This window comes from Anopheles coluzzii, chromosome 2, assembly GCF_943734685.1.
Source record: "Anopheles coluzzii chromosome 2, AcolN3, whole genome shotgun sequence".
In the NCBI taxonomy this organism is placed as follows: domain Eukaryota; kingdom Metazoa; phylum Arthropoda; class Insecta; order Diptera; family Culicidae; genus Anopheles; species Anopheles coluzzii.
Genome location: NC_064670.1, coordinates 113563780 through 113574272, shown reverse-complemented (window position 1 = coordinate 113574272; position 10493 = coordinate 113563780). Strand labels below are relative to the sequence as shown.

The 10493-nt window shown below is 46.7% G+C and overlaps 1 protein-coding gene across 1 annotated transcript; it reads left to right on the top strand.

Moving 5' to 3' along the window:
• The first annotated feature begins 5518 nt into the window (after positions 1 to 5518).
• On the top strand, positions 5519 to 9403 carry LOC120952823 (esterase B1-like). The gene is made up of 2 exons (XM_040372345.2): positions 5519 to 6982; positions 7065 to 9403. The coding sequence occupies exons 1-2, from the start codon at positions 6911 to 6913 to the stop codon at positions 8787 to 8789; spliced, it is 1797 nt and encodes a 598-aa protein (XP_040228279.2). The 5' UTR covers positions 5519 to 6910; the 3' UTR covers positions 8790 to 9403.
• Positions 9404 to 10493: the final 1090 nt, after the last annotated feature.

Sequence of the window (10493 nt, the reverse complement as noted above, 5' to 3'; positions counted from 1 at the left end):
CTTCTTGAGCAGCAGTCAAAATTCACAAACTCATAAAACAACCGATCGTTTTGCTGGGAAATCGAGCAAAACACTTTCCCACCCATTTCCCGGAACGCTTTGTTAAACGCATCATTTGTCAGCGCTGCAAACCTGAAAGCAGCAGTGCCGACAAAACAGTCCGGCAGAGGACGCATCGCATCTTTTGTTTGTGATGCATTCTTGTAAAATGTGTGTGTGTATTTTTTTTTTTGCATTTTGTTCAACTTGAATCGGCCGGAATGTGCGCTTACCCGATCGACATAAATTTGTCAAGTAATGCATCCATGCTAAAAGACAAAAAAAAAATATACACGCAGAAAAGAAAAGCCTCAGCAGCAGATCTTTCCGGGGAGTGGGTAAGTGTGCCGTTGATGTTTTGGCTGCTACCGGCCTACGTTGCGGCGTGCGGGAAAGAACAAAGTGCACGCCAGTGCATCCATAAACAACACCCCAAGTGCCAAAAGGCAGATAAATGCAGCGGCAGATCGTTTGCAGTCGGCCGGAGTGTTGCAACACAGCGGGCGTATCGAGCCGAAAGCTAGAGAGGGAATCGGCCGCCTTTCAAAGGAATGCGCACAGATCACACACGGCAGCAAAAGAAGCCACCATTTCGATCTTTTCCGAGAGGACAATGCGCGCTCGGGATGTTGGCCGTTGCTGCTCTTTGATGGATCTGGTGCGAAAAGGGCCATCGGCACCGGGCGAGGCAAGATAAAGACTGGCAGATAGTAATGGTTTTACCTCGAGCCTCAGATCCGGAACCGATTTGCTAGGCAACGGCACGAGTGGTCAAGCACAGATACGCTTGGTTTGTTTATTTGTTTTGTTCGATATGGATGGAGGCTGCCAGTTGGGTTTTGAAATGTTTTAGATGGGATCGGTATAGATTGGTAAAACATGCGTGACAAGAAAACGAACATGATGCATGAAGGTTGTAACGAAAGCAACGGAAGCTTGATTTTATATGGACTATTTAATGTAAATGTTTGGTCCAAGTGTGACAACGTTAATTTTGAGTTCTGTCAGAATCCTTGTTGTTTCTCTATTATATATTAAGCATCGTGTAAATGTGTTTCAAAAAATATTAGAATATATTAAAAGCCTTTTTTACTGCTTAAACTAGATGAACCAATACCTAACAAAATGTCACTCATTTTTTACAACAGCAGCATCTTTCTACCGGTTCAACCCTTTGCTGGTCTGCCTAAAACATCACTGCCTGAACCATGTGACAAGTTATAATTGTTTTACAACCACCCGGCAACCAGTGACACTTGAAGCTGTTCCATTCCAATGCTCTCCGTATCGCACCCGAACCCTTTCACTTCACTGGTGACAACCGAAAGTTGTCATCTCGCCTCAGATGCTTTGCGTAAATGTAAACTGGCCGAAAAGTTAACCCGTTAGGGCCAAAACATTGTAAAACCATAAAAGCACAAGCAACTGTAACTGTAACCTCCTGATCTGGAAACAAAACCATTCATAACTAATGGGAGGACCGCTCGGGAAGAAGGCGTTGACAATACTGCACTCGTACTGTGGTGTGCTTCGATAGTTCAGAAAAGGGTTTTCCTTACCCTCGGGTTTTCTCATATGCGTCGAACGGGTTAAGAAAGGACGCCCACCTTAGGACGGGCTGTAAAGGATTGTCACCTAATATTCTAATTGTCTGTTATGTCATTGCTCTGTGTTTATTGCACTTGCACTATGGATCATCCAGAAGACAACCCTTTCCCTTTCACTGGCTCATGCATGTCTAGAATGATGAAAGGGTTATACACGTTTTTATTAACCTATGTTTGTCCCTGAACAAATTGAATAAAATATTGCCTAATCTTGAGGATGCGTTGTAAGCGAACGGAGTTGACAATGTTTTTGGTACTTTCGGTTTGAGCACAATCTCGATCGTAACGGTGTCTGGTTGGAATGTTTTGCCTCGTTTATTTGACTTTCAGTGTGTTTAGGGGTTGACTACAATAAAGATGGAAATTATTCTACAAAACATGATAACAGGATTGCTCGTTAAGCTTTTTTTATTTTATTTTGTTTCTAAGGCTATGTGTATTCTATATTTTGTTTTCCATTTTTTCTATTGTGTAAGACATTTTGTATCACATTTTTGGGATTGTTGTAGATATTCGTTTATCTTAATCACCAGCTATGACACTATAAAAATGTTTGAATAGTCACGGGGTTTCGGTAAGGCTTAAAATGACTACACTTAATCTCCAGATTGACTTAGTTAGGAGAGCATTTGAAAGATGCACAATGTTATAAGTTATTTCTGATTGATAAAAAATGCAAATCTTTTGTATTTTAACTTTAGAATAAGATTTCGTTTCATTTGTAAAATCATATTTTTGAGCTTATTGGAATATGCTTATGATTAAATTCTTCCTTAAACTCTTGTTGTTTCTGAATTTAAATAGGAAATAAATCTTTTGAAAATATTCCAATTTTAAATTCCTACCGCTAAGATGCAGTCTAACTACTTTGTAAACATTTTAGAATTATTCATTCTTTGTGTTTGTGCATGTCATACCTTCTTTTTTATATTTTTCTTGCTAACATCGAGAAAAAGTCCATCAATGAGCATAAACTTCATTCGTTAAACATACACCTTCCGACCATCAGATCTGCAATCAGATATTTTTGCAACCTCTTTTTTATGACACACACAACAACCATACCAACATAAAAAAAAACAAACAAACATTTTCGCATCTTTACCCGATCGGTTTGTCCTTCGTTGCAGAAGCGCACCGAAATTCGCAAGCCTTCGCAAATAATCAAAAGTACCGCTACCCTTCCTCTGTGCGCAGGGCTAGCATCCTTTTTGGCAGGTTGTAAAAACGGGACCGAAAGGGGGGAAATAAAACGCTAAAGAAACAGTTATATTGTCGCATGCAGAAATAACTGGAAATGTGTTTGCGCTGTATGGATGGGCCGCCGTATTTGCTTAATTGCTTATTGCCAATGTTGCTTTAGCAGGACCTCTAGGACATTCGTTTTTGCGAGGAAGTGTTGCTATTTGCAAATTCCTAACGGGCTGTAACGGGTTTATGAGCGAATGGTTTGAGCCCATGGATTTGGCCCACTCTCGCAACATCCGTCCGGGAGTGTTGGGATTTTCTGCCCGCCTGTAATGGCGACTGTGATGGATGACGGAAACCCGTTACTTTGGTGCGAACTGTGAGGCGTCCTTCGGGTGGAGGTGAAGCTGCAGTGGATTGGTGTCTCGTGCCCAAGGACGGCAATTGTTGGGGTGGAAAGGATACGATTTCAGGGACGGCTTGCACAGGCACAGGCAGTATAATGTCAATCGTTGCTTGTGACAGAATAAAGTTTTGTTTAATGTTTATATTCAATCTTCCACGTTCAAAGCATCGGGTACAGGAAACCAATGCGGCACCAAGAAAATGTATACAAATGTACCATCGTTCCCTTCTGTACGATACAAACTCAAAAAGTGATCATGTCAATTTTAAAAACTTTATAAAAGGTCTTGAAAGTCCATGCTTTTGCTTCCAAAGAGTCACAAAAGCGATTGCATCAGTAAAACTATACCAGATCAGTATGTCAACCCGTTTGCCTCGTCCATTGCTTTCAAATGTGATCGGTTTTACAAGGTGTTATTAAAAAATTATGCTCAACACGCTCACTTTCACCTTCACCCTTTCGGGGTGCCGTACGATCGGAAAAGGGTTGCCCATTTTATTGAACGAAAGTGAATCTGTCAACCCTTTTTGAGAGCTTTGTGCATGGATCTAGATTGTGCCGTGCTACGATCCCTTTTCCTTTCTTTGCACGCTCCAGCTAAGATGAACACGGGCTAAAGACACACACACACGCACAGGCCGATCAATCGAACACGACTTTTATGACTTTACCCCTTTTTTGCTTGATGCAATCGCACAACACCGGACGGGTTAACGGGTTGTGTCATCTTACTAAGAAAACAAACACATTTTGTGTGTGGCCTTCCAGCCGTTTGGAAAAACGATCACTTTCTCTATGTTTTTAGTAAACAACAGCATTTGTGTGGCACAATTTAACAATCCGGAGCGACCTCTAAACCTGGCCCATGAACGACTGAAAAATAACTCAATTACCATCCAATTACGCTCCGGAGTGTCGAACGTTTCCCTTTCTTCTGTGCAACGAAAGCGACGCCTTGTCAACCTTGTCCAATTACTTACCTTTAGGGGCTCTAATTTTGTCAACTTTGGGTGTGTTTTCTTTGCATTTAAGCAAAGCAATACACATAAGCCATTAGGTGTAAAAATAGGGAGAAAAAAAAACCTTCTTCGGGTGACATTTCACAGCTCAAGAAAGTGATCTTCAGTGTGCCAGTGTGTGTCGCTAAGCCGCAACGGGCCCCCGGGGGCCAAAGTTTGGTGACAAGCATTCGTCTCCCTGGCTCTGGCATTAATTGATGGAAGTACAATATTTGCAGCTCATGTTGGCCATATGTTGGCTTCCCTTTTGAGCCTCATTGGCCTCAAATGTCCTCGCCGTTATCCGCACGCGGTGTGTTGTGCGACCCATTGATTGGGATTGAATATGTAAAAAAGGCATAAGTTAAGTCTTTTTGTGCCGATACGGGGTGGGGATTTAGTTGCATGCAGGAATGTGTGTACAGCACGCCAAAAAGGACCAAGCGAAAAGTAATGCATCGCCCAAGCCTGCCATTGCTGCCCGAGAACACAATGGAAAAGGATCCCGGTACAAAGCGTGTGCACTGTACACATGTGCACACCCGAAACGCACAGGAGACAATTAAATCGTCTCAAAAGATCAGCAAAAGACACACACACACACACGCACAGAAAACGGCAAATTATTGTTAATTGATTTTGCTTTCCGCCCGACTGCGACTTCAGGGACTGGATCTGTCAACTGCACAATGCGACCGACAATCTGGCACGGATTGTTTTTTCTTCTTTTCAAGGGACTGTTTTTTTTTTTTGGTCGCTGGGTTAACAATTATCGATGCCCTTTGGCTGTGGGACGTCGGCATACTGGGACACATTCGGGATTGTGAAGCAAAGCGGAACGCGCCTGTACCCAGGTGAAAGCGGCAGCAAAATTAATAAACAAGTTGAGCAAATAGAAAAGAAAATAATTATGAAAATTGATTGTCGGGCGCTGCTGGTACGGCGTGCACACGAATCCGTGGAACAAAAAAAAACGAAGCTTTACCTTTTCCCGTTCTGTCGTACATTGTCCGGGTGGATACGGAGCGAATGATCCTTTTAGCGACAAATTGAGCCACCGCATTAGTGGGAAACTGCACTCAACCCAGGGGATTGGGTGCAGTTAAGTGCTTCTGCCTCGAGGGGGTTTCGTATCGGTACATGACGGGCTGACGAGTGGTTCAGAGAAGGATGAAATTGATCATGACAAAAACATGGAACGGAAATCATTTGTGGCAAATTAATTTGAGATATTGCCATTTTATGCTGTATGGATATAAAGAAAGATGTAAAACGATTCTTGGTTTGAGGAAACGTATTTTTATTTTTTCTCTGTGCATTAAATCATTAATATGTAGATCACATTGTATTATCCTAACGACTTGTGAAAATAATCCAGAATCAATTTCCAGGGTCGTAAAAATCACTGTCTACAACATCATAAAACATTCTCCAACACTTGCAAATAAATTGCCAATCAGACACATTCCCCTTACTCTAATTCTTTTACGATCTTTGACTGCAAATTTTCTGCCAAAACCCCCTCACGTGCCAAAGTAACTGTTCTTTACCCTTTGCCATTTTTTCCCCTGTTACTCCTTCACTTACAATCACAAACACCCAAGGGCCACTTCAGTTAATAACACACCCTTCTATCAGCATACAGCAACAACCAACGCATCATTCTCCACGCGACAAAATAACTGCACATCACCCTTTTTTGCACACTCATGGCACAATACCTTCCGGGGTGAGTTAACCATTTTTAGCACTGGTACCGTAAAATACCTCCCACAAAACCCTATCCCCTATTCAACCCTACATGCCATGCGTCAAGCTAACGGGTTCATACCCTTTACTTCTGGAGAATCCTTCCTTTTTTTGGCAAATTGTTAAATTGGCACGGGTACCGCTCATCACACAAAGCTTATAAAAACATGCTGCTGATGACATGAGTGGCTCGGAAGCCTCCACCATGCGACAAACTAACTGTTTTTTACCCTTTGTTTTATTGAATCCTTTCTGGCCCCGGGTTAAAGCCTTTTTGCAGCCTTTCTCACCGTCAACCATTTCGCACAAACACGTTTGCGTCTTTCCGCGCGTCTGCACGTGGGGGTAGCGATTCTGGCCGGGCAGCCGGAATAACTGTTCCCGTGCCAAAATGTTGAGTGAACATTCACCGGTACCACCGGTAATGGCGGCCCGAGACGCTTAGGGGTAAAGGCTTTCTGGGACTGACTGGGCGTTTTTGGCAAAAAGGGGTTCAATAAATCAATCGAACCCGAAGCTTGGTTCTACCCTACGGGGTTCGCTTGGCATTGCAAATAAACCGTTGGCCTCTCGCTCTGTTCGAGGTGCAGCGTGCAGGTTAGGTAGATTTGCATACCGATACATTGTACCAGCTCAGGGTTGAAAAAGCGCTCACTGCGTTTTGGGGCGTTTTTGGAAGCCTCTTTCATTAACATGGCACAATTAATAATTCAAAACGAAGCCAAAATGAGCTCAAGAATGGTGATGAACATTTGATAAATATTACCGTGTGAACCGCGATCGCTAGCAGTATTGTTTGGGCCACAGGCTTGAGAAGAATTCCGAACCATTCGAACCTACAAGGGAAGTTGCTTTGTATTTGGCCAGCTGTTAGTTGATAGTGTCGCTGAACGTCTCGAACCAAACCAAAGCAAACCATCATCATGGTTATGCGAAGTGCACCACTGATGGGATGGAAGAACGTCAGCACCGGTTCCGATGCTGAGAAGCACATGGTGAGTGAGCGAGCTGGAAGATCCGGAGAACAACAAAAACAACAACAACAAAACCTCATCCTGTGATCATCACCTTTTCCAGCCAATCACGCGAATATGCGTCCAGGTGCAGCAAGGCTCGGTGTACGGGGTGCGCGACAAACTGCCGAACGGCCAGAGCTACTACTACTTCAAGGGTGTGCCGTACGCGAAAGCGCCCGTCGGTGCGCTGCGCTTCAAGTCGCCGGCACCGCTGGAGAAGTTCGCCGTCTCCTATCTGGACTGCACCCGGGAGCGCAGCAACTGTCTCGGGCTGGACGTGCTGACGAAGGAGATCAGCGGCTCGGAGGACGGCCTGTTCCTGAACATCTACACACCGAAGCTGGGCAAGCGGGACGACCCGGAACCGCTGCCGGTGATGGTGTTCATCCACGGCGGCGGGCTGATCGGCGGCCACGGCGACAGTTCGCTCTATCTGCCCAACTATCTCGTCCAGGAGGGTGTGATTGTGGTCACGCTCAACTATCGGCTCGGTGTGCTCGGGTTCCTGTGCCTGCCGGACGCCGGAATCGAGGGCAATGCGGGTTTGAAGGATCAGCGGGCGGCGCTGCGCTGGATTTCCGAGAACATTGGCGTGTTTGGCGGTGACGCGTCCAATGTGACGCTGTTCGGGGCGAGCTCGGGCGCGATCGCGGTCAACTTCCACTGTCTGTCGCCGGAATCGAAGCGCTACTTTCACAAGGCCATTCTGCAGAGCGGTTCCATCTACACGGAGTTTGCGTTCCAGGAGCAGCCGGAAGAGAAGGCCCGCCGGCTGGCGAAGCTGCTCGGTCACAGTCCCACCACCGACGGAGAGGTGTACGAGGTACTGCGAGCAGCACCCGCCCGGAAACTGTTCGAGCTGCAGCCGCTGGTGCTGACGGAGCGTGAGAAAGCGGTCGAGCGGCTGTTCCAGATCCCGTTCCTCCCGGTGATCGAGCGGTCGGACTCGCCGGACGCTCTGATCACGCGCCATCCGACCGACATCCTCAGCGAGCCCAACTCGATGGACATTCCGATAATACTGGGGTACAATGAGCGCGACGGTATGATGGTCCTGATCGACGCCATCAAGACGCTGGCCGCATACAACGCCGAGCCGGAACGGTTTATACCGCGAACGGTGGCGCTCGATTACTTCTCGCCCGAGGCACGCGCGCTGGGCGAAGAGATCCGGGAGTTTTACTTCGGTGCGCGCCCCGTCTGCCGGGACACGCTCAACCAGCTGACGGATGTGTTCACCGACAAGTATCTGCTGGCGTACCGCATGACGGTGGAGCTGTGGGCGCGCCATCAGCGTCGGTCGAAGTTTTTCGGCTACCGGTTCGCGTTCGACGGTCTGCTGAACAAGGGCAAAGCGATCATGTCGCTGGGCACGATGAAGGGTGCGGCCCACATCGACGAGGTGTACTATCTGTTCAGCTCGCCGCTACTGCGCACGGAAGTGCCCGAGACGGACCGTGCGTACGGGCTGCGCAAAACGATGGTACGGCTGTGGAGCAACTTCGCCCGGTACGGTGAACCGACGCCGGCCCAACCGGCACCCGATCCGGTCGTGCCGTTCCGCTGGGAGCCGCAACCGAACGTGCCGGACAGCCAGGACGTGCCGCTGCTGTGTCTGAACATTACGAACGACGGTATTGCGATGGCCGAGATGCCCGAAAAGCGGCGGATGAACTTTTGGGCCGGCCTGTTCGAGCGGTTCAACGGGAAGCTGGCCAACGTGAAGCTGCCACTGATCAGCTCGGCGCACGCGGATGCGCCCGATCTAAACAACAACACGCTGTAGCGCAAAGCTCTGCTCGGCTGAATGCTCTGAAAAGAATGCAGTTTTTAACGAAAGATTGAATGGCACGATGCACCATTGAGTGAATGAATTGAGCGTGCATGTGTGTAGCATTTTAATAGCGTTACAAAGCGCTTCTAAAAGCGCTTCAATGAGAGCTTCTTTATAACAACAACAAAAAACTCGATACGGTTCGAACTGCCGTTGTTTGAAATCCATTGTGCCCTTTGGTAGGAACGGCTGTTCTTCAGCAGCCGAATAAAGGAAACAATCACCCCAAAAACCCTCAGACTTGCAGGCATGCCCAAGTTCGGCTAGATTGGGCACGGTGTTGCTCGCCTTTTTTCTCAAGACACACGCGCAAAAAAGCAAAGTTAATGTTGGGTTGGACCTATTTGGGACGCATTTGCGATGGATATTGTTGGGTGCGTGCAAGCAGGAGAGAGAAGAACGTTGGGTAAAGACTGCACAATCCTAAAACCCTGGGACAAAAGTTGGCGTATCATGCCCGGGAGCAGTAGAGAGAGAGAGAGAGAGAGAGAGAGAGAGAGAGAGAGAGAGAGAGAGAGAGAGAGAGAGAGAGAGAGAGAGAGAGAGAGAGCGATCACTCGAAACAATTGCAAAAGGACACAGGGATGAGAAAGATCGATATCCTTACGTGAGATCGATTGTTGTTGCATCGCCTTTGATAAAGCGTGCAGAAGGACCTAGTGAGGAACTCCTTCTCTCTACCCGTTTGTCCCGTTTGGTGGCTTTTGTCGCACGACAGCAGAAAAAAAAGATAGGACTTGCGCTATAGAAAAGCAACAGCGAGCCGAAAAGTGTACACCGTTTAGTCGTCCGGGCCTCCGGGTGTGGGATGTGGGAAATTATACACAATTACTCGAACACCGTGATTTGCCTTTTGTGACGGTGAATTGAATGAAACGGTAGGATTCGTTGGATGTGTTTGGATTGGAATTCAACGATGTGCTGTGCTGTTGTTTGTGACGAAGGGATACACACGTGTTTGGTATGTCCAGCTCATACTAACCGTTTTCTCTTTTGTCAACCAATTTCTCGGGATCTCGAGAGTCAAGCGTGCGACTTGCACAAAAGGACACTTTTAACCGGTAAGAGGCTGCGAGTAATTGATTAAGAATCGCCGGACAGATGTTCCATGCGTGATTTCTTTCAAATTTATTGCTAGACAACCAATTCAATGCTTTTAATGTGTTCTGGATTGCTTCAATCTATGCGCACGTTGCGTGCGAGGTTGTATCTAGCCTGTCTCTCGACTCTCTTGAGGCTGTCCGTCTCCAGAGGGACACGCGGAGCTAGAAAGAAACCGATACGGGCGCAAGTCATGCGGAAAACATGTTGCTACATGAGATCATTATGAGGGATTTTGACGGCCTGATGCTGCCAACTGACATTTGTTTATGTCTGAAGACGCCCGCGCGCACATGTGGCCGAATCCGTTTCCAGGACGGACCACACGACGATGGATGACATCAGTCTGATGTCACTGTTGTGTTGTGGAATTGGAACGACGCACGTGTTTCGGTGTGGTTTGGCTGTTTGTTGAAAGTTGGAACGGAGAAGACTGTTCCCAACTGTTCCCGAATGTCAAGTTTTGCTTTTAAACTGCGAAACCGAGTGCATTGGAGCAAAATTCATAAAAAAAAGAAGTCACCCCTTTTTTAAAGAGTTGCTTAATGGAGTTGC

Excerpts from the sequence above, each read along its gene's own strand:
- LOC120952823 (XM_040372345.2), top strand. The coding sequence starts at position 6,911 with ATGGTTATGCGAAGTGCACCACTGATGGGATGGAAGAACGTCAGCACC. Across the intron at positions 6,983-7,064 it reads CCGATGCTGAGAAGCACATG|CCAATCACGCGAATATGCGT; the intron begins GTGAGTGAGCGA and ends CACCTTTTCCAG.